The 27,383-nt window shown below is 44.6% G+C and overlaps 1 protein-coding gene across 1 annotated transcript in view; it reads right to left on the bottom strand.

Annotated features, from left to right (window-relative positions):
• Nucleotides 1-27,383, bottom strand: part of LOC132085228 (maltase-glucoamylase-like) — a 156,398-nt gene that overhangs the window by 90,332 nt on the left and 38,683 nt on the right. The window contains 7 exon segments of the mRNA XM_059490594.1: nucleotides 717-748; nucleotides 751-772; nucleotides 2,079-2,163; nucleotides 7,372-7,526; nucleotides 8,938-9,054; nucleotides 11,544-11,715; nucleotides 26,283-26,400. Of these exon segments, the coding sequence (XP_059346577.1) occupies nucleotides 717-748; nucleotides 751-772; nucleotides 2,079-2,163; nucleotides 7,372-7,526; nucleotides 8,938-9,054; nucleotides 11,544-11,715; nucleotides 26,283-26,400 (701 nt within the window).

Below are 27,383 nucleotides of genomic sequence, written 5' to 3'. Positions count from 1 at the left end.
TTAAATTAATAATAATAATGCTGATAATTAACTAGCCATTAATTAATTACTAATAACGGTCACTCACCGAGCAGAACTCGTACCAGAGGGCATCGGGGATGACAATAATTATAATTTAATAATGATTTTAATAATGATTCTAATGATAATTCAATTAATTAATAACAATAATGATAATTAATTAGCCGTTAATTAATTAATTACTAATAACAGTCACTCACCGAGTGGAACTCGTACCAGACGGCATCGGGGATGACAATAATTATAATTTAATAATGATTTTAATAATTATTCTAATAATAATTAAATTAATTAATAACAATGCTGATAATTACTTAGCCGTTAATTAATGAATTACTAATAACGGTCACTCACCGAGTGGAACTCGTACCAGAGGGTGTCGGGGATGACAATAATTAATATTTAATGATTTTAATAATAATTTTAATTCTAATTTAATGATTTTAATAATGATTCTAATAATAATTCAATTAATTAATAATAATAATGATAATTAATTAGCCATTAATTAATGAATTACTAATAACGGTCACTCACCGAGTGGAAGTCGTACCAGAGGGCGTCGGGGATGACAATAATTACAATTTAATAATGATTTAAATAATTATTCTAATAATAATTAAACTAATTAAGAATAATAATGATAATTAATTAGCCATTAATGAATGAATTAATTACTAATAACGGTCACTCACGGAGTGGAAGTCGTACCAGACGGCGTCGGGATGTAGGCCCGGATCACGTCCACGCCCTGCGGGGGACACGGAACGTTCCGGAACGAACCAACCCCAACGGGGAGGAAGAGGAGCGGGAGGAAGGAGATGGAGATGGAGATGGAGATGAGGATGAAGATGAAGATGGAGATGGAGATGGAGATGGAGATGAAGATGATAAAGATGGAGAAGAAGATGAAGATGGAAAGAAGAAAGAAGATGGAGATGAAGATGGAGATGGAAGAGGAGAAGAAGAAGAATGAGAAGAAGAAGACAAAGACATTGAACAGACAAAGACAAAAAGTTGAAGAAGAAGACACAGAAGTTGATGAAGATGAAGATGAAGATGAAGATGAAGATGAAGATGAAGATGAAGATGAAGATGAAGATGGAGATATAGATGAAGATGGAGATGGAGATGAAGATGAAGATGAAGATGAAGATGAAGATGGAGATGAAGATGAAGATGGAGATGGAGACGAAGATGAAGATGAAGATGAAGATGAAGGTGGAGAAGAAGATGAAGATGGAAGAGGAGAAGAAGAAGAATGAGAAGAAGAAGACAAAGACATTGAACAAAGACAAAAAATTGAAGAGGAAGACACAGAAGTTGATGAAGATGAAGATGAAGATGAAGATGGAGATGGAGATGAGGATGGAGATGAAGATGAAGATGGAGATGGAGATGGAGATGAAGATGGAGATGAGGATGAAGATGGAGATGGAGATGGAGATGGAGATGGAGATGGAGATGAAGATGATGAAGATGAAGATGAAGATGGAGATGAAGATGAAGATGGAGAAGAAGATGAAGATGGAAGAGGAGGAGAAGAAAAAGAATCAGAAGAAGACAAAGACATTGAAAAGACAAAGAGAAAAAAATGAAGATGCAGAAGATGAAGATGGAGATGGAGATGAAGATGAAGATGAAGATGAAGATGAAGATGAAGGTGGAGAAGAAGATGAAGATGAAGATGAAGATGAAGATGAAGATGAAGATGAAGATGAGGATGGAGAAGAAGATGGAGATGAAGATGGAGATGGAAGAGGAGAAGAAGAAGAATGAGAAGAAGAAGACAAAGACATTGAACAGACAAAGACAAAAAATTGAAGAAGAAGACACAGAAGTTGATGAAGATGAAGATGAAGATGAAGATGGAGATGGAGATATAGATGAAGATGGAGATGGAGATGAAGATGAAGATGAAGATGGAAATGAAGATGAAGTCAAGATCAAGTCAAGATGAAGATGAAGATGAAGGTGATGATGATGAAGATGAAGATGATGAAGATGAAGATGACGAAGGTGAGGATGAGGAAGGCTTTAGGAGGAACGTCTCTCACGGGTTCCAGCACGGGGGTGATGAGCAGCGCCGCCCCCCACAGGAACTGCGCCTCCACGTCCCACGTGGCCTCCTCGGCGTAGAACCTGCCGGAATCGCTAATTAACGCACTAATTAATGCCTTAATTGGGGTAATTAGCGGGAACGGGGGGGGGGATGAAGGCTCCGACATCGAGGTCAAAGTCAAGGTCGAAGGGTCAAGGTCCAAGCCAAGGTCAAGGTCCAAGCCAAGGTCAAGATCAGGATCCAAGTCAAGGTCAGGATCGAGGTCAAGATGAAGATGAAGATGAAGATGAAGTCAAGATCAAGATCAAGTCAAGATGAAGATGAAGATGAAGATGAAGTCAAGATGAAGATGAGGATGAAGATGAAGTCAAGATCAAGATCAAGTCAAGATGAAGATGAAGATGAAGTCAAGATCAAGATCAAGTCAAGATGAAGATGAAGATGAAGATGAAGATGAAGTCAAGATCAAGATGAAGTCAAGATCAAGGTCCAGGTCAAGACCAAGGTCCAAGCCAAGGTCAAGGTCCAAGGCAAGGTCGAGGTCCAAGCCAGGACCAAGATCAGGATCCAAGGCAAGGTCAGGATCGAGATCAAGATCAAAATTATGATCAAGGTCCAAGTCAAGACTTGAGTCAAGAGCAAGATCAAGTCAAGATGAAGATGAAGATGAAGATGAAGATCAAGTCAAGATCAAGATCAAGATCAAGATCAAGTCAAGATGAAGATGAAGATGAAGTCAAGATCAAGTCAAGATGAAGATGAAGATGAAGATGAAGATGAAGATGAAGTCAAGATGAAGATCAAGTCAAGATGAAGATGAAGATGAAGTCAAGATCAAGTGAAGATGAAGATGAAGATGAAGATGAAGATGAAGATGAAGATGAAGATGAAGATGAAGATGAAGACGAAGTCAAGATCAAGATCAAGTCAAGATCCAAGTCCAGGTCGAAACCAAGATCCAAGTCGAACTGAAGGTCCAAGTCAAGATCAAGACCAAGACCAAGTCAAGGTCAGGACCCAAGTCAAGGCCAAGGTCAAGACCAAGCCATGACCAAGGTCCACGTCAAGGCCAAGATCAAGACCCAAGGCAAGATCCAGATCCAAGCCAAAGGTCCAAATCAAGATCAAGATCCCAGTCAAGACCAAGGTCCAGACCCAAGCCAAGGTCAAGTCAAGATCCAAATCAAGGTCTAAGGGTCAAGGTCCAAGTCAAGCTTAAGGTCCAAGTCAAGGCCAAGATCAAGACCCAAGCCCAGATCAAGATCAAACCCAAGATCAAGACCAAGACCAAGCCAAGATCGAGGTCCAACTCAAGATCCAGATCCAAGTCAAGGTCCAAGTCAACATCAAGGTCCAAGTCAAGGTCGAAGGGTCAAGGTCCAAGTCAAGACTTAAGTCAAGATCAAGATCAAGTCAAGATGAAGATGAAGATGAAGATGAAGATGAAGATGAAGATGAAGATCAAGTCAAGATCCAAGTCCAGGTCAAGACCGAGATCCAAGTCAAACTGAAGGTCCAAGTCAAGCCCAAGATCAAGGTCCAAGTCAAGGTCAGGATGAAAATCAAGGCCAAGGTCAAGACCCAAGCCAAGATCAAGATCCAGGTCAAGCTTAAGGTCCAAGCCAGGATCATGATGAAGATCCAAGTCAAGATCCAGGTCAAGCTTAAGGTCCAAGCCAAGATCATGATGAAGATCCAAGTCAAGATCCAGGTCAAGCTTAAGGTCCAAGCCAAGATCATGATGAGGATCCAAGATCAAGATCCAGGTCAAGCTTAAGGTCTAAATCAAGACCAAGATCAAACCCAAGCCAAGGTAAAGACCAAGACCAGGTCAAGATCCAAGTCCAGGTCAAGCTCAAGATCCAAGTCAAGGTCTACGTATGGGTCAAGGTCCAAGTCAAGATCAAGACCCAAGCCAAGATCAAGACTGAGTCAAGCTTAAGGTCCAAGTCACGGTCAGGATAAAGATCCAAGTCAAGATTAAAATACACATCAAGGTCCAAGCCAAGCTGAAGGTCCAACCAAGATCACGCTCAGATCCAAGTCAGGATCAAGATCCAAGTCAGGGTCTAAGTGAGGGTCAAGGTCCAAGCCAAGGTCAAGGTCCAAGGCAAGACCAAGATCAGGATCCAAGTCAAGGTCAGGATCAAGATCAAGATCAAAATCACGATCAAGGTCCAAGTCAAGACTTGAGTCAAGATCAAGATCAAGTCAAGATGGAGATGAACATGGAGATGGAGATGAAGATGAAGATGAAAATGAAGATGAAGATGAAGTCAAGATGAAGATCAAGTCAAGATGAAGATGAAGATGAAGATGAAGTCAAGATCAAGATCAAGATCAAGATCAGGTCAAGATGAAGATGAAGATGAAGATCAAGTCAAGATCAAGATCAAGATCAAGATCAAGTCAAGATGAAGATGAAGAAGAAGATGAAGATGAAGAGGAAGATGAAGTCAAGATCAAGATCAAGATCAAGTCAAGCTCAAGGTCCAGGTCAAGACCAAGGTCCAAGCCAAGCTGAAGGTCCAACCAAGACCACGCTCAGATCCAAGCCAGGATCAAGATCCAAGTCAGGGTCTAAGTGAGGGTCGAGGTCCAAGTCAAGGCCAAAGGGTCAAGGTCCAAGCCAAGGTCAAGGTCCAAGCCAAGATCAAGGTCCAAGCCAAGATCAAGGTCCAAGCCAAGATCAAGGTCCAAGTCAGGATCAAGGTCCAGGTCATGACCAAAACCCCAGTCCAGGCCAGGGTCAAGACCAAGATCCAAGTCAAGGTCCAAGTCAGGGTCTAAGTAAGGGTCAACATCATGGTGAAGATCCAGGTCAAGATCAAGGTCCAAGCCAAGATCAAGGTCCAAGCCAGGATCAAGGTCCAAGTCAGGATCAAGGTCCAGGCCAAGATCAAGGTCCAGGCCAAGATCAAGGTCCAGGCCAAGATCAAGGTCCAAGCCAAGATCAAGGTCCAGGCCAAGATCAAGGTCCAAGCCAGGATCAAGGTCCAGGAGAGGATCAAGGTCCAAGCCAAGCTCCGTGTCCAGATTAAAGTCTAAATCAAGAGCAAGACCAACCCCAAGCCAAGGTGAAGACCAAGTCCAGGTCAGGATCAAGGTCCAGGTGAAGATCGAGGTCCAAGCCAAGATCAAGGTCCAGGTGAAGATCAAGGTCCAAGTCAAGACCAAAACCCCAGTCCAGGCCAGGGTCAAGACCAAGATCCAAGTCAAGGTCCAAGTCAGGGTCTAAGTAAGGGTCAACATCATGGTGAAGATCCAGGTCAAGATCAAGGTCCAAGCCAAGATCAAGGTCCAAGCCAGGATCAAGGTCCAAGTCAGGATCAAGGTCCAAGCCAAGATCAAGGTCCAGGCCAAGATCAAGGTCCAGGCCAAGATCAAGGTCCAAGTCAGGATCAAGATCCAAGTCAGGATCAAGGTCCAAGTCAGGATCAAGGTCCAAGTCAGGATCAAGGTCCAAACCAAGATCAAGGTCCAAGCCAAGATCAAGGTCCAGGCCAAGATCAAGGTCCAGGAGAGGATCAAGGTCCAAGCCAAGCTCCGTGTCCACATTAAAGTCTAAATCAAGAGCAAGACCAACCCCAAGCCAAGGTGAAGACCAAGCCCAGGTCAGGATCAAGGTCCAGGTCAAGATCGAGGTCCAAGCCAGGATCAAGGTCCAAGTCAGGATCAAGGTCCAAGTCAGGATCAAGGTCCAAGTCAGGATCAAGGTCCAGGCCAAGATCAAGGTCCAGGCCAAGATCAAGGTCCAGGAGAGGATCAAGGTCCAAGCCAAGCTCCGTGTCCAGATTAAAGTCTAAATCAAGAGCAAGACCAACCCCAAGCCAAGGTGAAGACCAAGTCCAGGTCAGGATCAAGGTCCAGGTGAAGATCGAGGTCCAAGCCAAGATCAAGGTCCAGGCCAAGATCAAGGTCCAGGCCAAGATCAAGGTCCAAGCCAGGATCAAGGTCCAAGTCAGGATCAAGGTCCAAGCCAGGACCAAGCCCGAGCCAACATCGAGATCCCAGTCAATGTCGAGCTTAACGTGCCCAGCTGTGCCAAGGTGTGCGCCCCATGCCCTCCAGGTGTGTGCCCAGCTGTGCCCAGGTGTGCCCAGGTGTGTGCCCAGGTGTGTGCCCAGGTGTGTGCCCAGGTGTGTGCCCACGTGTGTGCCCAGGCGTGTGCCCAGGTGTGTGCCCAGGTGTGTGCCCAGGTGTGCCCAGGCGTGCCCAGGTGTGTGCCCAGGTGTGTGCCCAGGTGTGTGCCCAGGCGTGCCCAGGTGTGTGCCCACGTGTGTGCCCACGTGTGTGCCCAGGCGTGCCCAGGTGTGTGCCCAGGTGTGTGCCCAGGTGTGCCCAGGTGTGTGCCCAGGTGTGTCCTGGATGATTCCCAGGTGTGCCCAGGTTTGCCCCCGTGCCCCCCAGGCATGTGCCCAGGTGTGCCCAGGTGTGCCCAGGTGTGTGCCCCCATGCCCCCCCAGGTGTGTGCCCAGGTGTGTGCCCAGGTGTGTGCCCAGGTGTCCCCAGGTGTGTCCCCAGGTGTGTGCCCAGGTGTGCCTAGGCGTGCCCAGGTGTCTGTCCAGGTGTGCCCAGGTGTCTGTCCAGGTGTGCCCAGGTGTGTGCCCAGGTGTGTGCCCGTGTCTCACTGGCTGAGCAGCGGCCGTGCCACGCCGTGCCCGCGGGTGTGTGCCCGGTACAGCAGCGTGTACAGGTGCGGCAGCAGGCGGTAGCGCGTGCCCAGGTGTGTGCCCAGGTGTGCCCAGGTGTGTCCTGGATGATTCCCAGGTGTGCCCAGGTGTGCCCCCATGCCCCCAGGTGTGTGCCCAGGTGTGTGCCCAGGTGTGCCCAGGTGTGTGCCCAGGTGTGTGCCCAGGTGTGTGCCCAGGTGTGTCCTGGATGATTCCCAGGTGTGTGCCCACGTGTGTGCCCACGTGTGTGCCCAGGCGTGCCCAGGTGTGTGCCCAGGTGTGTGCCCAGGTGTGTGCCCAGGTGTGTGCCCAGGTGTGTGCCCAGGTGTGTGCCCAGGTGTGCCCAGGTGTGTGCCCAGGTGTGTCCTGGATGATTCCCAGGTGTGCCCAGGTTTGCCCCCGTGCCCCCCAGGCATGTGCCCAGGTGTGTGCCCAGGTGTGTGCCCAGGTGTGCCCCCAGGTGTGTGCCCAGGTGTCCCCAGGTGTGTGCCCAGGTGTGCCCAGGTGTGTGCCCAGGAGTGTGCCCAGGTGTGACCAGGTGTGTGCCCAGGTGTGCCCAGGTGTGTGCCCAGGTGTGTGCCCAGGTGTGTGCCCAGGTGTGTGCCCGTGTCTCACTGGCTGAGCAGCGGCCGTGCCACGCCGTGCCCGCGGGTGTGTGCCCGGTAGAGCAGCGTGTACAGGTGCGGCAGCAGGCGGTAGCGCGTGCCCAGGTGTGCCCGCGTCGAGTTGAGCAGCGGCGAGCGGGCACCGAACGCCGCCGGGTCCTGAGCCTGGCACGGGGCAATTTCAGAACCGTTAAAATTCATTCCAATTAAATTTTCATTTTGACCTAATTTGATTTTTAATTTATTCGAGTCATTGAATTCGATTCAATTAAATTTTTCCAGTTAACGGGAATTATTTCGATTTTCCTTTGGTTGATTTTCAAGATTAAAATTTTGTTAAATTTAATATAATTTGATTTTTTAACCCCAATTTATTCAAATTGATTCGAATTTAATTTTAATTAACTTTTAATTTTGAAATAATTTGATTTTTAATTTATTCGAGTCATTAAATTTGATTCAATTAAATTTTTCCAGTTAATGGGAATTATTTCGATTTTCCTTTGGTTGATTTTCAAGATTAAAATTTTGTTATATTTAATATTATTTAATTTTTTAATCCAAATTTATTCAAATTAATTCTAATTTAATTTTAATTAACTTTTAATTTAATTAACATTTAATTAACATTTAATTTAATTTAATTTAATTTTATTTTATTTAATTTTGAAGTAATTTGATTTTTAATTTATTTGAGCTTTTAAATTTGATTCAATTAAAGTTTTCCAGTTAATTGGAATTATTTCGATTTTCCTTAGGTTGATTTTCAAGATTAAATTTTTGTTATATTTAATGTAATTTGATTTTTTAACCCCAATTTATTCAAATTGATTCAAATTTAATTTTAATTAACTTTTAATTTAATTAACATTTAATTTAATTAATATTTAATTTAATTGAATTAACATTTAATTTAATTTAAATTAATTTAATTTTATTTTATTTTGAAGTAATTTGATTTTTAATTTATTCGAGTTATTAAATTTGATTCAATTAAATTTTTCCAGTTAATGGGAATTATTTCGATTTTCCTTAGGTTGATTTTCAAGATTAAAATTTTGTTAAATTTAATATTATATAATTTTTTAATCCAAATTTATTTAAATTAATTCTAATTTTATTTTCATCAATTCATTTCAGATTTTCGGAATTCATTTAAATTAATTTGAATTTAATTTTAATCAATTATTTTCAGATTTTTTGAAATTATTTAAATTAATTCGAATTTAATTTTCATCAATTCTTTCCAGATTTTCGGAATTTATTTAAATTAATTTCAAATTAATTTTAATCAATTAATTTCAGTTTTTGGAATTCATTTAAACTAATTCGAATTCAATTTTAATCAATTATTTTCAGATTTTTGGAATTTATTTAAATTAATTGGAATTTAATTTTAATCAATTAATTTCAGATTTTTGGAATGAAATTCGCAAATTCAGCCGTTTAAAACCACAAAAAAAAAAAAAATCAAAAATTTCGATTTTTTTTTTTTTTTTTTTAAGAAAATTTAGGAATTTTGGGTTTTTTTCGATTTCAGAATTTGGAAAGGGAGAATGTTTTGGATTTTCCTCACCGTTCCGGGCTCCTCGTTGTGGTTCCGCGCCAGAGGGAAAAAGGCCCCGAGTTGGTGCCAGCGGCGGCAAAGCTGCTCCGGGCAGCGGCCCCGGCCCCCGCAGATCGATGAACCCGACTGAAATCCATTCAAAAAATTCAATTCATTCATTAAAATAATCCATTTCAATTAATTCATTCATTAAACTAATTCATTTTAATTCAATTAATTCATTCATTAGAATTGGCAAAGCTGCTCCGGGCAGCGGCCCCGGCCCCCGCAGATCGACGAACCCGACTGAAATCCATTCAAGTAATTAATTAAAACTAAATTTATTCTTTAAAATAATCCATTTCAATTAATTCATTCATTAAAATAATCCATTTCAATTAATTCATTCATTAAACTAATTCATTTTAATTCAATTAATTCATTCATTAGAATTGGCAAAGCTGCTCCGGGCAGCGGCCCCGGACCCCGCAGATCGACGCACCCGACTGAAATCCATTAAAGTAATTAATTAAAATTAAATTTATTCTTTAAAATAATCCATTTCAATTAATTCATTCATTAAAATAATCCATTTCAATTCATTCATTCATTAAAATTGGCAAAGCTGCTCCGGGCAGCGGCCCCGGCCCCCGCAGATCGACGAACCCGACTGAAATCCATTCAAAAAATTCAATTCATTCATTAAATTCATTCATTAAAATTCAATTCATTCATTAAAATAATCCATTTCAATTAGTTCATTCATTAAAATTGGCAAAGCTGCTCCGGGCAGCGGCCCCGGCCCCCGCAGATCGATGAACCCGACTGCAATCCATTAAAATAATTAATTAAAATTAAATTTATTCTTAAAAATAATCCATTTTAATTCAATTAATTCATTAAAGTAATTAATTAAAATTAAATTTATTCATTAAAATAATTCATTTTAATTCAATTAATTCATTCATTAGAATTGGCAAAGCTGCTCCGGGCAGCGGCCCCGGCCCCCGCAGATCGACGCAACCGACTGAAATCCATTCAAATAATTCATTAAAATTAAATTTATTATTAAAAATAATCCTTTTCAATTAATTCATTCATTAAAATAATCCATTTCAATTCATTCATTCATTAAAATCGGCAAAGCTGCTCCGGGCAGCGGCCCCGGCCCCCGCAGATCGACGCAACCGACTGAAATCCATTCAAATAATTCAATTCATTCATTAAATTCATTCATTAAAATTCAATTCATTCATTAAAATAATCCATTTCAATTAATTCATTCATTAAACTAATTCATTTTAATTCAATTAATTAATTCATTAGAATTGGCAAAGCTGCTCCGGGCAGCGGCCCCGGCCCCCGCAGATCGACGAACCCGACTGAAATCCATTCAAGTAATTAATTAAAACTAAATTTATTCTTTAAAATAATCCATTTCAATTAATTCATTCATTAAAATAATCCATTTCAATTAATTCATTCATTAAAATCGGCAAAGCTGCTCCGGGCAGCGGCCCCGGCCCCCGCAGATCGATGAACCCGACTGCAATCCATTAAAATAATTAATTAAAATTAAATTTATTCTTAAAAATAATCCATTTTAGTTCAATTAATTCATTAAAGTAATTAATTAAAATTAAATTTATTCATTAAAATAATTCATTTTAATTCAATTAATTCATTAGAATTGGCAAAGCTGCTCCGGGCAGCGGCCCCGGCCCCCGCAGATCGATGCACCCGACTGAAATCCATTCAAGTAATTAATTAAAATTAAATTTATTATTAAAAATAATTCATTTAAATTAATTCATTCATTAAAATAATTCATTAAAATTAAATTAATTCATTAAAATAATTGAGTAAAATTAAATTAATTCATTAAAATTGGCAAAGCTGCTCCGGGCAGCGGCCCCGGCCCCCGCAGATCGACCCGCAAATAATAATTAAAAATAATAAAATAATAATAAAAAATAATTCATTTTAACTCAATCAATTCATTAAAATTAAATTGAAATCTGAACAAAAAAAAATTAACATTTCAATTAAAAACTAAACGGAATTGAAACTTGAAATGGAAATTGATATTAAAAAAAGATTCCCCCCTTTAATTCTCATTTTTCCACCATTTCCTCGCTCATTTCTCCAACACCTTAACCCCGATTTTCCTGGGATTTTTGCCCCATTTTTTCCCATTTTTGCCCTTTTTCAGCCCAAACTCACGTAGGGGATCCCAACCATGCCCATCCACAGCAAGTCGGGGACGACCCCCAAAGATTGCCCCCTTAAATTCCCATTTTCCCTCAATTTTTCCGCCATTTTTCCGCCATTTTCCCTCTCGTTTCTCCAACACCTTAACCCCGATTTTCCCGGGATTTTTTGCATCGTTTTTCCCATTTTTGCCCTTTTTCCCCCAAAACTCACGTAGGGGATCCCGACCATGCCCATCCACAGCATGTCGGGGACGACCCCCAAAGATTCCCCCCTTAAATTCCCATTTTTCCACCATTTTTCCGCCATTTTTCCACCATTTTCCGCCATTTTCCCTCTCGTTTCTCCAACACCTTAACCCTGATTTTCCCGGGATTTTTTGCCCCATTTTTTCCCATTTTTGCCCTTTTTCCCCCAAAACTCACGTAGGGGATCCCGACCATGCCCATCCACAGCAGGTCGGGGATGGCCTCGCGCAGCCGCTCCCAGGAGGCGGCGCCGGCCCCGCCCCAGCGCCCCCCAAAGCGCCCGGAGCCGGCAAAGGTGGAGCTGGACACCAGCAGGGGGCGCTGCCTGGGGGAAATGCGCTGCAGGGCACTGGGGGATTAAATAAAAATAAAAATAAAAATAAAAATAAAAAAATATAAATATAAATATAAATATAAATATAAATATAAATATAAATATAAATATAAATATAAATATAAATATAAATATAAATATAAATATAGTTACGCGTATAGATACAGCCCCCCAAAGCGCCCGGAGCTGGACACCAGCAGGGGGCGCTGCCAGGGGGAAATGCGCTGCAGGGCACTGGGGGTTAAAATAAAAATAAAAATAAATATAAAAATAAATATATAAATATTAAATAAATAAAATTATATAAATATAAATGTAGTTATGTGTATAGATACAGCCCCCCAAAGCGCCCGGAGCCGGCAAAGGTGGAGCTGGACACCAGCAGGGGGCGCTGCCAGGGGGAAATGCGCTGCAGGGCACTGGGGGATTAAATATAAAATATAAAATAAAAATAAAATTTAAAATAAATATATAAATATAAATATAAATATAAATATAAATATAAATATAAATATAAATATAAATATAAATATAAATATAAATATAGTTATTTTTATAGATACAGCCCCCAAAGCGCCCGGAGCTGGACACCAGCAGGGGGCGCTGCCAGGGGGAAACGCGCTGCAGGGCACTGGGGGATTAAATATAAAATATAAAATATAAATAAACATAAAAATTAAATTAAATATATAAATATTAAATAAATATAATTATAAAAATATAAATATAAATATAGTTATGTGTATAGATACAGCTCCCGAAAGTGCCCGGAGCCGGCAAAGGTGGAGCTGGACACCAGCAGGGGGCGCTGCCTGGGGGAAATGCGCTGCAGGGCACTGGGGGATTAAATAAAAATAAAAATAAAAATAAAAATAAAAATAAAAATAAATATAAATATAAATATAAATATAAATATAAATATAAATATAAATATAAATATAAATATAAATATAAATATAAATATAAACATAGTTATGTGTATAGATACAGGCCCCCAAAGCGCCCGGAGCAGGACACCAGCAGGGGGCGCTGCCTGGGGGAAACGCGCTGCAGGGCACTGGGGGATTAAATAAAAATAAAATAAAAATAAATATATAAATATAAATATAAATAATAAACATAAATATAAATATAAATATAAATATAAATATAAATATAAATATAAATATAAATATAGTTATGTGTATAGATACAGCCCCCCAAAGCGCCCGGAGCCGGACACCAGCAGGGGGCGCTGCCAGGGGGAAACGCGCTGCAGGGCACTGGGGGTTAAAATAAAAATAAAAATAAATATAAAAATAAATATATAAATATTAAATAAATAAAATTATATAAATATAAATGTAGTTATGTGTATAGATACAGCCCCCCAAAGCGCCCGGAGCCGGCAAAGGTGGAGCTGGACACCAGCAGGGGGCGCTGCCAGGGGGAAATGCGCTGCAGGGCACTGGGGGATTAAATATAAAATATAAAATAAAAATAAAATTTAAAATAAATATATAAATATAAATATAAATATAAATATAAATATAAATATAAATATAAAAATAGTTATGTGTATAGATACAGCCCCCCAAAGCGCCCGGAGCTGGACACCAGCAGGGGGCGCTGCCTGGGGGAAACGCGCTGCAGGGCACTGGGGGATTAAATATAAAATATAAAATAAATTTAAAAATTAAAATAAATATATAAATATTAAATAAATATAATTATATAAATATAAATATAGTTATATATATAGATGCAGCCCCGCAAAGCGCCCGGAGGTGGCAGAGGTGGAGCTGGACACCAGCAGGGGGCGCTGCCAGGGGGAAATGCGCTGCAGGGCACTGGGGGATTAAATAAAAATAAAAATAAAAATAAAATTTTAAAAATTTTATAAATATATAATTAGATACATATACGTATACATATAAAATAGAAACATAAAATAGAAATATAAAATAGAAATAGAAATACAGAAATAAATATACAGTAAAAAATATAATTTATATATTTATATAAATAATTTATTTTTAATAAATTATATTTAAAAATATTATTAATACTATATTGTTTCTATAATATATAATACACTATGTACGATTAATATTATTATATATTATATATTTTGTATTATATATAATATAAAATATATAACATACATTATATAACATATAATATATAACATATAATATATAACATATATTATATAACATATAACATATAATATATAACACATAACATATAATATATAATATATAATATATAATATGTAATATGTAATATATAATATATAATATATAATATATAATATATAATATATAACATATAACATATAACATATATAATACATAACATATAATATATAGCATACAATATATAACATATTAGATATAACATATAAGATATAACATAAATATAACAAAATAAAACAAATATAAATAGAGATAAATTTATTGGAGAAAAGATATAAAATACGTAATATTATTAGTAGATATAATCACGTAATATTACTTATAAAGTTATGAAATTAATATATCCACAATAATTTCTATATGTATATATATATAAATAAATAAACCCCTTAAAATATTGGTCACTCAGTGGTCACTCATTGGTCACTCAGTGGTCACTCAGTGGTCACTCACCCATAGGTGGCCATGGCCACGCTCGGCCCGTACAGGTTGTGGACGTCGTAGTGGTCACTCAGTGGTCACTCAGTGGTCAGTTGGTCACTCAGTGGTCACTCATTGGTCACTCAGTGGTCACTCAGTGGTCAGTGGTCACTCAGTGGTCACTCAGTGGTCAATGGTCACTGTGGTCACTCATTGGTCACTCAGTGGTCACTCAGTGGTCACTCAGTGGTCACTCATTGGTCACTCAGTGGTCACTCAGTGGTCACTCATTGGTCACTCAGTGGTCACTCAGTGGTCAGTGGTCACTCAGTGGTCACTCAGTGGTCAATGGTCACTGTGGTCACTCAGTGGTCACTCAGTGGTCACTCAGTGGTCAGTTGGTCACTCATTGGTCACTCAGTGGTCACTCAGTGGTCACTCATTGGTCACTCATTGGTCAGTGGTCACTCAGTGGTCACTCAGTGGTCACTCAGTGGTCACTCATTGGTCACTCAGTGGTCACTCAGTGGTCACTCAGTGGTCAGTCATTGGTCAGTGGTCACTCATTGGTCACTCAGTGGTCACTCAGTGGTCACTCAGTGGTCACTCAGTGGTCACTCATTGGTCACTCAGTGGTCACTCAGTGGTCACTCAGTGGTCACTCATTGGTCACTCAGTGGTCACTCATTGGTCACTCAGTGGTCACTCAGTGGTCACTCAGTGGTCAGTCATTGGTCAGTGGTCACTCATTGGTCACTCATTGGTCACTCATTGGTCACTCAGTGGTCAGTTGGTCACTCACCCATAGGTGGCCATTGCCACGCTCGGCCCGTACAGGTTGTGGACGTCGTAGTGGTCACTCAGTGGTCAGTGGTCACTGTGGTCACTCATTGGTCACTCATTGGTCAGTGGTCACTCATTGGTCACTCATTGGTCACTCATTGGTCACTCATTGGTCAGTGGTCACTCAGTGGTCACTCATTGGTCACTCAGTGGTCACTCAGTGGTCAGTCATTGGTCAGTGGTCACTCACTGGTCACTCATTGGTCACTCATTGGTCACACATTGGTCATTGGTCACTCAGTGGTCACTCATTGGTCACTCATTGGTCACTCATTGGTCACTCAGTGGTCACTCAGTGGTCAGTGGTCACTCATTGGTCACTCAGGGTCACTCATTGGTCACTCATTGGTCACTCATTGGTCACTCATTGGTCACTCAGTGGTCATTGGTCACTCAGTGGTCACTCAGTGGTCACTCATTGGTCACTCAGTGGTCACTCAGTGGTCAGTCATTGGTCACTCATTGGTCACTCAGATGTCAGTCAGTGGTCACTCATTGGTCACTCAGTGGTCACTCAGTGGTCACTCATTGGTCACTCATTGGTCAGTGGTCAGTCATTGGTCACTCAGTGGTCACTCAGTGGTCACTCATTGGTCACTCAGTGGTCAGTGGTCACTCAGTGGTCACTCAGTGGTCACTCATTGGTCACTCAGTGGTCACTCAGTGGTCAGTCATTGGTCAGTGGTCACTCATTGGTCACTCATTGGTCACTCAGTGGTCATTGGTCACTCAGTGGTCACTCAGTGGTCACTCAGTGGTCACTCATTGGTCACTCAGTGGTCACTCAGTGGTCACTCAGTGGTCACTCATTGGTCACTCATTGGTCAGTGGTCACTCATTGGTCACTCATTGGTCACTCATTGGTCACTCATTGGTCAGTGGTCACTCATTGGTCACTCATTGGTCACTCATTGGTCACTCATTGGTCACTCAGTGGTCACTCATTGGTCACTCAGTGGTCATTGGTCACTCATTGGTCACTCAGTGGTCACTCAGTGGTCACTCATTGGTCACTCAGTGGTCACTCAGTGGTCACTCAGTGGTCATTGGTCACTCATTGGTCACTCAGTGGTCACTCAGTGGTCACTCATTGGTCACTCATTGGTCACTCATTGGTCACTCATTGGTCACTCAGTGGTCATTGGTCACTCAGTGGTCACTCATTGGTCACTCATTGGTCACTCAGTGGTCACTCATTGGTCACTCATTGGTCACTCAGTGGTCACTCAGTGGTCACTCAGTGGTCACTCATTGGTCACTCAGTGGTCACTCATTGGTCACTCAGTGGTCACTGTGGTCACTCATTGGTCACTCAGTGGTCACTCAGTGGTCAGTCATTGGTCAGTGGTCACTCAGTGGTCACTCAGTGGTCACTCAGTGGTCACTCAGTGGTCACTCATTGGTCACTCAGTGGTCACTGTGGTCACTCAGTGGTCACTCAGTGGTCACTCAGTGGTCAGTCATTGGTCAGTGGTCACTCATTGGTCACTCATTGGTCACTCATTGGTCACTCAGTGGTCACTCAGTGGTCATTGGTCACTCATTGGTCACTCAGTGGTCACTCAGGGGTCACTCAGTGGTCACTCAGTGGTCACTCATTGGTCACTCATTGGTCACTCAGTGGTCACTCAGTGGTCACTCATTGGTCACTCATTGGTCAGTGGTCACTCATTGGTCACTCATTGGTCACTCATTGGTCACTCAGTGGTCACTCAGTGGTCACTCAGTGGTCAGTCAGTGGTCACTCAGTGGTCAGTCATTGGTCAGTGGTCACTCATTGGTCACTCATTGGTCACTCATTGGTCACTCAGTGGTCACTCAGTGGTCATTGGTCACTCATTGGTCACTCATTGGTCACTCAGTGGTCATTGGTCACTCAGGGTCACTCAGTGGTCACTCAGTGGTCACTCATTGGTCACTCAGTGGTCACTCATTGGTCACTCAGTGGTCACTCAGGGTCACTCAGTGGTCACTCAGTGGTCACTCATTGGTCACTCATTGGTCACTCAGTGGTCACTCACCCATAGGTGGCCATGGCCACGCTCGGCCCGTACAGGTTGTGGACGTCGTAGTGGTCACTCAGTGGTCACTCAGTGGTCAGTTGGTCACTCAGTGGTCACTCATTGGTCACTCAGTGGTCACTCAGTGGTCAGTGGTCACTCAGTGGTCACTCAGTGGTCAATGGTCACTGTGGTCACTCAGTGGTCACTCAGTGGTCACTCAGTGGTCACTCAGTGGTCACTGTGGTCAGTTGGTCACTCATTGGTCACTCAGTGGTCACTCACCCATAGGTGGCCATGGCCACGCCCGGCCCGTACAGGTTGTGGACGTTGTAGTGGTCACTCAGTGGTCAGTGGTCACTGTGGTCAGTTGGTCAGTTGGTCAGTGGTCACTGTGGTCACTCAGTGGTCACTGTGGTCACTCAGTGGTCACTCAGTGGTCACTCAGTGGTCAGTCATTGGTCACTCATTGGTCACTCAGTGGTCACTCAGTGGTCAGTGGTCACTCAGTGGTCACTCGGTGGTCAATGGTCACTGTGGTCACTCAGTGGTCACTCAGTGGTCACTCAGTGGTCACTCAGTGGTCACTCATTGGTCACTCAGTGGTCACTCAGTGGTCACTCATTGGTCACTCAGTGGTCACTCAGTGGTCACTCAGTGGTCATTGGTCACTCATTGGTCACTCAGTGGTCACTCAGGGGTCACTCAGTGGTCACTCAGTGGTCACTCATTGGTCACTCATTGGTCACTCAGTGGTCACTCAGTGGTCACTCATTGGTCACTCATTGGTCAGTGGTCACTCATTGGTCACTCATTGGTCACTCATTGGTCACTCAGTGGTCACTCAGTGGTCACTCAGTGGTCAGTCAGTGGTCACTCAGTGGTCAGTCATTGGTCAGTGGTCACTCATTGGTCACTCATTGGTCACTCATTGGTCACTCAGTGGTCACTCAGTGGTCATTGGTCACTCATTGGTCACTCATTGGTCACTCAGTGGTCATTGGTCACTCAGGGTCACTCAGTGGTCACTCAGTGGTCACTCATTGGTCACTCAGTGGTCACTCATTGGTCACTCAGTGGTCACTCAGGGTCACTCAGTGGTCACTCAGGGTCACTCAGTGGTCACTCATTGGTCACTCAGTGGTCATTGGTCACTCAGGGTCACTCATTGGTCACTCAGTGGTCACTCATTGGTCACTCATTGGTCACTCAGTGGTCACTCACCCATAGGTGGCCATGGCCACGCTCGGCCCGTACAGGTTGTGGACGTCGTAGTGGTCACTCAGTGGTCACTCAGTGGTCAGTTGGTCACTCAGTGGTCACTCATTGGTCACTCAGTGGTCACTCAGTGGTCAGTGGTCACTCAGTGGTCACTCAGTGGTCAATGGTCACTGTGGTCACTCATTGGTCACTCATTGGTCACTCAGTGGTCACTCAGTGGTCACTCATTGGTCACTCATTGGTCACTCAGTGGTCACTCACCCATAGGTGGCCATGGCCACGCCCGGCCCGTACAGGTTGTGGACGTTGTAGTGGTCACTCAGTGGTCAGTGGTCACTGTGGTCAGTTGGTCAGTTGGTCAGTGGTCACTGTGGTCACTCAGTGGTCACTGTGGTCACTCAGTGGTCACTCAGTGGTCACTCAGTGGTCAGTCATTGGTCACTCATTGGTCACTCAGTGGTCACTCAGTGGTCAGTGGTCACTCAGTGGTCACTCGGTGGTCAATGGTCACTGTGGTCACTCAGTGGTCACTCAGTGGTCACTCAGTGGTCACTCAGTGGTCAGTGGTCACTCAGTGGTCACTCATTGGTCACTCATTGGTCACTCATTGGTCACTCAGTGGTCACTCAGTAGTCAGTGGTCACTCAGTGGTCACTCTGGTCAATGGTCACTGTGGTCACTCAGGGTCACTCAGTGGTCACTCAGTGGTCACTCATTGGTCACTCAGTGGTCATTGGTCACTCATTGGTCACTCAGTGGTCACTCAGTGGTCACTCAGGGTCACTCAGTGGTCACTCAGTGGTCACTCAGTGGTCACTCATTGGTCACTCATTGGTCACTCAGTGGTCACTCAGTGGTCACTCATTGGTCACTCAGTGGTCATTGGTCACTCATTGGTCACTCATTGGTCACTCAGTGGTCAGTCATTGGTCACTCAGTGGTCACTCATTGGTCACTCAGTGGTCACTGTGGTCACTCAGTGGTCACTCAGTGGTCACTCAGGGTCACTCATTGGTCACTCAGTGGTCACTCACTGGTCACTCAGTGGTCACTCATTGGTCACTCATTGGTCACTCAGTGGTCATTGGTCACTCATTGGTCACTCAGTGGTCATTGGTCACTCAGGGTCACTCATTGGTCACTCATTGGTCACTCAGTGGTCACTCAGTGGTCACTCAGTGGTCAGTTGGTCACTCATTGGTCACTCAGTGGTCACTCAGTGGTCACTCAGTGGTCACTCATTGGTCACTCAGTGGTCACTCAGTGGTCACTCAGTGGTCAGTCATTGGTCAGTGGTCACTCATTGGTCACTCAGTGGTCACTCAGTGGTCACTCAGTGGTCACTCAGTGGTCACTCATTGGTCACTCAGTGGTCACTCAGTGGTCACTCAGTGGTCAGTCATTGGTCAGTGGTCACTCATTGGTCACTCATTGGTCACTCATTGGTCACTCAGTGGTCAGTTGGTCACTCACCCATAGGTGGCCATTGCCACGCTCGGCCCGTACAGGTTGTGGACGTCGTAGTGGTCACTCAGTGGTCAGTGGTCACTGTGGTCACTCATTGGTCACTCATTGGTCAGTGGTCACTCATTGGTCACTCATTGGTCACTCATTGGTCACTCATTGGTCAGTGGTCACTCAGTGGTCACTCATTGGTCACTCAGTGGTCACTCAGTGGTCAGTCATTGGTCAGTGGTCACTCACTGGTCACTCATTGGTCACTCATTGGTCACACATTGGTCATTGGTCACTCAGTGGTCACTCATTGGTCACTCATTGGTCACTCATTGGTCACTCAGTGGTCACTCAGTGGTCATTGGTCACTCAGTGGTCACTCAGTGGTCACTCATTGGTCACTCAGTGGTCACTCAGTGGTCAGTCATTGGTCACTCATTGGTCACTCAGATGTCAGTCAGTGGTCACTCATTGGTCACTCAGTGGTCACTCAGTGGTCACTCATTGGTCACTCATTGGTCAGTGGTCAGTCATTGGTCACTCAGTGGTCACTCAGTGGTCACTCAGTGGTCAGTCATTGGTCAGTGGTCACTCATTGGTCACTCATTGGTCACTCAGTGGTCATTGGTCACTCAGTGGTCACTCATTGGTCACTCATTGGTCACTCAGTGGTCACTCAGTGGTCACTCATTGGTCACTCAGTGGTCACTCAGTGGTCACTCAGTGGTCACTCATTGGTCACTCATTGGTCAGTGGTCACTCATTGGTCACTCATTGGTCACTCATTGGTCACTCATTGGTCAGTGGTCACTCATTGGTCACTCATTGGTCACTCATTGGTCACTCATTGGTCACTCAGTGGTCACTCATTGGTCACTCAGTGGTCATTGGTCACTCATTGGTCACTCAGTGGTCACTCAGTGGTCACTCATTGGTCACTCAGTGGTCACTCAGTGGTCACTCAGTGGTCATTGGTCACTCATTGGTCACTCAGTGGTCACTCAGTGGTCACTCATTGGTCACTCATTGGTCACTCATTGGTCACTCAGTGGTCATTGGTCACTCAGTGGTCACTCATTGGTCACTCATTGGTCACTCAGTGGTCACTCATTGGTCACTCATTGGTCACTCAGTGGTCACTCAGTGGTCACTCAGTGGTCACTCATTGGTCACTCAGTGGTCACTCATTGGTCACTCAGTGGTCACTGTGGTCACTCATTGGTCACTCAGTGGTCACTCAGTGGTCAGTCATTGGTCAGTGGTCACTCAGTGGTCACTCAGTGGTCACTCAGTGGTCACTCAGTGGTCACTCATTGGTCACTCAGTGGTCACTGTGGTCACTCAGTGGTCACTCAGTGGTCACTCAGTGGTCAGTCATTGGTCAGTGGTCACTCATTGGTCACTCATTGGTCACTCATTGGTCACTCAGTGGTCACTCAGTGGTCATTGGTCACTCATTGGTCACTCAGTGGTCACTCAGGGGTCACTCAGTGGTCACTCAGTGGTCACTCATTGGTCACTCATTGGTCACTCAGTGGTCACTCAGTGGTCACTCATTGGTCACTCATTGGTCAGTGGTCACTCATTGGTCACTCATTGGTCACTCATTGGTCACTCAGTGGTCACTCAGTGGTCACTCAGTGGTCAGTCAGTGGTCACTCAGTGGTCAGTCATTGGTCAGTGGTCACTCATTGGTCACTCATTGGTCACTCATTGGTCACTCAGTGGTCACTCAGTGGTCATTGGTCACTCATTGGTCACTCATTGGTCACTCAGTGGTCATTGGTCACTCAGGGTCACTCAGTGGTCACTCAGTGGTCACTCATTGGTCACTCAGTGGTCACTCATTGGTCACTCAGTGGTCACTCAGGGTCACTCAGTGGTCACTCAGGGTCACTCAGTGGTCACTCATTGGTCACTCAGTGGTCATTGGTCACTCAGGGTCACTCATTGGTCACTCAGTGGTCACTCATTGGTCACTCATTGGTCACTCAGTGGTCACTCAGTGGTCACTCATTGGTCACTCAGTGGTCACTCAGTGGTCACTCACCCATAGGTGGCCATGGCCACGCTCGGCCCGTACAGGTTGTGGACGTCGTAGTGGTCACTCAGTGGTCAGTGGTCACTGTGGTCACTCATTGGGTCACTCATTGGTCAGTGGTCACTCATTGGTCACTCATTGGTCACTCATTGGTCACTCATTGGTCAGTGGTCACTCAGTGGTCACTCATTGGTCACTCAGTGGTCACTCAGTGGTCAGTCATTGGTCAGTGGTCACTCACTGGTCACTCATTGGTCACTCATTGGTCACACATTGGTCATTGGTCACTCAGTGGTCACTCATTGGTCACTCATTGGTCACTCATTGGTCACTCAGTGGTCACTCAGTGGTCAGTGGTCACTCATTGGTCACTCAGGGTCACTCATTGGTCACTCATTGGTCACTCATTGGTCACTCATTGGTCACTCAGTGGTCATTGGTCACTCAGTGGTCACTCAGTGGTCACTCATTGGTCACTCAGTGGTCATTGGTCACTCAGTGGTCACTCAGTGGTCAGTCATTGGTCACTCATTGGTCACTCAGATGTCAGTCAGTGGTCACTCATTGGTCACTCAGTGGTCACTCAGTGGTCACTCATTGGTCACTCAGTGGTCAGTGGTCACTCAGTGGTCACTCAGTGGTCACTCATTGGTCACTCAGTGGTCACTCAGTGGGTCAGTCATTGGTCAGTGGTCACTCATTGGTCACTCATTGGTCACTCAGTGTCATTGGTCACTCAGTGGTCACTCAGTGGTCACTCAGTGGTCACTCATTGGTCACTCAGTGGTCACTCAGTGGGTCACTCAGTGGTCACTCATTGGTCACTCATTGGTCAGTGGTCACTCATTGGTCACTCATTGGTCACTCATTGGTCACTCATTGTCAGTGGTCACTCATTGGTCACTCATTGGTCACTCATTGGTCACTCATTGGTCACTCAGTGGTCACTCATTGGTCACTCAGTGGTCATTGGTCACTCATTGGTCACTCAGTGGTCACTCAGTGGTCACTCATTGGTCACTCAGTGGTCACTCAGTGGTCACTCAGTGGTCACTCATTGGTCACTCATTGGTCACTCATTGGTCACTCATTGGTCACTCAGTGGTCATTGGTCACTCAGTGGTCACTCATTGGTCACTCATTGGTCACTCAGTGGTCACTCATTGGTCACTCATTGGTCACTCAGTGGTCACTCATTGGTCACTCAGTGGTCACTCATTGGTCACTCAGTGGTCACTGTGGTCACTCATTGGTCACTCAGTGGTCACTCAGTGGTCAGTCATTGGTCAGTGGTCACTCAGTGGTCACTCAGTGTCACTCAGTGGTCACTCAGTGGTCACTCATTGGTCACTCAGTGGTCACTGTGGTCACTCAGTGGTCACTCAGTGGTCACTCAGTGGTCAGTCATTGGTCAGTGGTCACTCATTGGTCACTCATTGGGTCACTCATTGGTCACTCAGTGGTCACTCAGTGGTCATTGGTCACTCATTGGTCACTCAGTGGTCACTCAGGGGTCACTCAGTGGTCACTCAGTGGTCACTCATTGGTCACTCATTGGTCACTCAGTGGTCACTCAGTGGTCACTCATTGGTCACTCATTGGTCAGTGGTCACTCATTGGTCACTCATTGGTCACTCATTGGTCACTCAGTGGTCACTCAGTGGTCACTCAGTGGTCAGGTCAGTGGTCACTCAGTGGTCAGTCATTGGTCAGTGGTCACTCATTGGTCACTCATTGGTCACTCATTGGTCACTCAGTGGTCACTCAGTGGTCATTGGTCACTCATTGGTCACTCATTGGTCACTCAGTGGTCATTGGTCACTCAGGGTCACTCAGTGGTCACTCAGTGGTCACTCATTGGTCACTCAGTGGTCACTCATTGGTCACTCAGTGGTCACTCAGGGTCACTCAGTGGTCACTCATTGGTCACTCAGTGGTCATTGGTCACTCAGGGTCACTCATTGGTCACTCAGTGGTCACTCATTGGTCACTCATTGGTCACTCAGTGGTCACTCACCCATAGGTGGCCATGGCCACGCTCGGCCCGTACAGGTTGTGGACGTCGTAGTGGTCACTCAGTGGTCACTCAGTGGTCAGTTGGTCACTCAGTGGTCACTCATTGGTCACTCAGTGGTCACTCAGTGGTCAGTGGTCACTCAGTGGTCACTCAGTGGTCAATGGTCACTGTGGTCACTCAGTGGTCACTCAGTGGTCACTCAGTGGTCACTCAGTGGTCACTGTGGTCAGTTGGTCACTCATTGGTCACTCAGTGGTCACTCACCATAGGTGGCCATGGCCACGCCCGGCCCGTACAGGTTGTGGACGTTGTAGTGGTCACTCAGTGGTCAGTGGTCACTGTGGTCAGTTGGTCAGTTGGTCAGTGGTCACTGTGGTCACTCAGTGGTCACTGTGGTCACTCAGTGGTCACTCAGTGGTCACTCAGTGGTCAGTCATTGGTCACTCATTGGTCACTCAGTGGTCACTCAGTGGTCAGTGGTCACTCAGTGGTCACTCGGTGGTCAATGGTCACTGTGGTCACTCAGTGGTCACTCAGTGGTAGGTCACTCAGTGGTCACTCAGTGGTCAGTGGTCACTCAGTGGTCACTCATTGGTACACTCATTGGTCACTCATTGGTCACTCAGTGGTCAATGGTCACTGTGGTCACTCAGTGGTCACTCAGTGGTCACTCAGTAGTCAGTGGTCACTCAGTGGTCACTCTGGTCAATGGTCACTGTGGTCACTCAGGGTCACTCAGTGGTCACTCAGTGGTCACTCATTGGTCACTCAGTGGTCATTGGTCACTCATTGGTCACTCAGTGGTCACTCAGTGGTCACTCAGGGTCACTCAGTGGTCACTCAGTGGTCACTCAGTGGTCACTCATTGGTCACTCATTGGTCACTCAGTGGTCACTCAGTGGTCACTCATTGGTCACTCAGTGGTCATTGGTCACTCATTGGTCACTCATTGGTCACTCAGTGGTCAGTCATTGGTCACTCAGTGGTCACTCATTGGTCACTCAGTGGTCACTGTGGTCACTCAGTGGTCACTCAGTGGTCACTCAGGGTCACTCATTGGTCACTCAGTGGTCACTCACTGGTCACTCAGTGGTCACTCATTGGTCACTCATTGGTCACTCAGTGGTCATTGGTCACTCATTGGTCACTCAGTGGTCATTGGTCACTCAGTGGTCACTCAGTGGTCACTCATTGGTCACTCAGTGGTCATTGGTCACTCATTGGTCACTCAGTGGTCACTCAGTGGTCACTCAGTGGTCACTCATTGGTCACTCAGTGGTCACTCAGTGGTCACTCATTGGTCACTCATTGGTCAGTGGTCACTCATTGGTCACTCATTGGTCACTCAGTGGTCATTGGTCACTCAGTGGTCACTCAGTGGTCACTCATTGGTCACTCAGTGGTCAGTGGTCACTCAGTGGTCACTCAGTGGTCATTGGTCACTCAGTGGTCACTCAGTGGTCACTCAGTGGTCACTCAGGGTCACTCAGTGGTCACTCATTGGTCACTCATTGGTCACTCAGTGGTCACTCAGTGGTCACTCAGTGGTCACTCAGTGGTCACTCAGGGTCACTCAGTGGTCACTCATTGGTCACTCATTGGTCACTCAGTGGTCACTCAGTGGTCACTCATTGGTCACTCAGTGGTCATTGGTCACTCAGTGGTCACTCATTGGTCACTCAGTGGTCACTCAGTGGTCACTCATTGGTCACTCATTGGTCAGTGGTCACTCATTGGTCACTCATTGGTCACTCAGTGGTCATTGGTCACTCAGTGGTCACTCAGTGGTCACTCATTGGTCACTCAGTGGTCATTGGTCACTCAGTGGTCACTCAGTGGTCATTGGTCACTCAGTGGTCACTCAGTGGTCACTCAGTGGTCACTCAGGGTCACTCAGTGGTCACTCATTGGTCACTCAGTGGTCACTCATTGGTCACTCAGTGGTCATTGGTCACTCAGTGGTCACTCAGTGGTCACTCAGTGGTCATTGGTCACTCATTGGTCACTCATTGGTCACTCAGTGGTCACTCAGTGGTCACTCAGTGGTCACTCATTGGTCACTCATTGGTCACTCAGTGGTCACTCAGTGGTCACTCAGTGGTCATTGGTCACTCATTGGTCACTCATTGGTCACTCAGTGGTCACTCAGTGGTCACTCATTGGTCACTCAGTGGTCACTCAGTGGTCACTCAGTGGTCAGTGGTCACTCAGTGGTCACTCAGTGGTCATTGGTCACTCATTGGTCACTCAGTGGTCACTCAGTGGTCACTCAGTGGTCACTCAGTGGTCACTCAGTGGTCACTCAGTGGTCAGTGGTCACTCAGTGGTCACTCAGTGGTCATTGGTCACTCATTGGTCACTCAGTGGTCACTCAGTGGTCACTCAGTGGTCACTCAGTGGTCACTCACCCATAGGTAGCCCAGGCCATGCTCTGCCCGTACAGGTTGTGGACGTCGTAGTGGCGCCCCCAGGCGTGGGCGGCGTCCGGGCAGAGCGACCGACGGAACAGCGGCCGGGCCGACACCGCTGGGGGGGATTAATGAGCTCGTTAATCATCAATTAATGAGCTAATAAGTCATTAATAGCTGTCTAATGAATGAATGAATCATGCAGTTATTTAATTGATTAGTTAACAAATGGGTAATTGGATATTATGGCTCGTGGAATGTCCGGTCAGACACGGCTGGGGGGGGTTAATGAGTTCGTTAATAATCAATTAATGAGCTAATAATTCATTAATAGCTGTCTAATGAATGAATGAATCATGCAGTTATTTAATTGATTAGTTAACAAATGGGTGGATATTATGGGTCGTGGAATGTCTGGTCAGACACGGCTGGGGGGGGATTAATGAGCTCGTTAATAATCAATTAATGAGCTAATAAGTCATTAATAGCTGTCTAATGAATGAATGAATCATGCAGTTATTTAATTGATTAATTAACAAATGGGTAATTGGATATTATGGGTCGTGGAATGTCTGGTCAGACACGGCTGGGGGGGGTTAATGAGCTCGTTAATAATCAATTAATGAGCTAATTATTCATTAATAGCTGTCTAATGAATGAATGAACCATGCAGTTATTTAATTGATTAATTAACAAATGGGTAATTGGATATTATGGCTCGTGGAATGTCCGGTCGGACACGGCTGGGGGGGGTTAATGAGTTTATCAGTCATAAATTAATGAGCTAATAATTTATTAATTGTCATCTATTTAATTAATTAATTCTATAATTATTTAATTTATTAATTAGCCAACATTAAATTGGATATTCTGTATTGTGGAAGCGCCGGTCAGCCATGGCTGGGGGTGATTAATTAGCTAATTAGTAATTACTTAATAATGTAAGTATGTAGTAAGTATTAATTATTAATAAATGAGCCAGGCATTTATTAATTGTTATCTAATTAATTAATTCTTTAATTATTTGACTAATTAGACAATTGATAATTGGATATTCTGCATTGTGTTCACCCCCTCATGGCTTGGGGGGCAGGGGGAATT

The sequence above is a fragment of the Ammospiza nelsoni genome, chromosome 29 (genome assembly GCF_027579445.1).
Source record: "Ammospiza nelsoni isolate bAmmNel1 chromosome 29, bAmmNel1.pri, whole genome shotgun sequence".
NCBI lineage: Eukaryota > Metazoa > Chordata > Aves > Passeriformes > Passerellidae > Ammospiza > Ammospiza nelsoni.
This window is presented reverse-complemented; position numbering and strand designations above follow the sequence as displayed.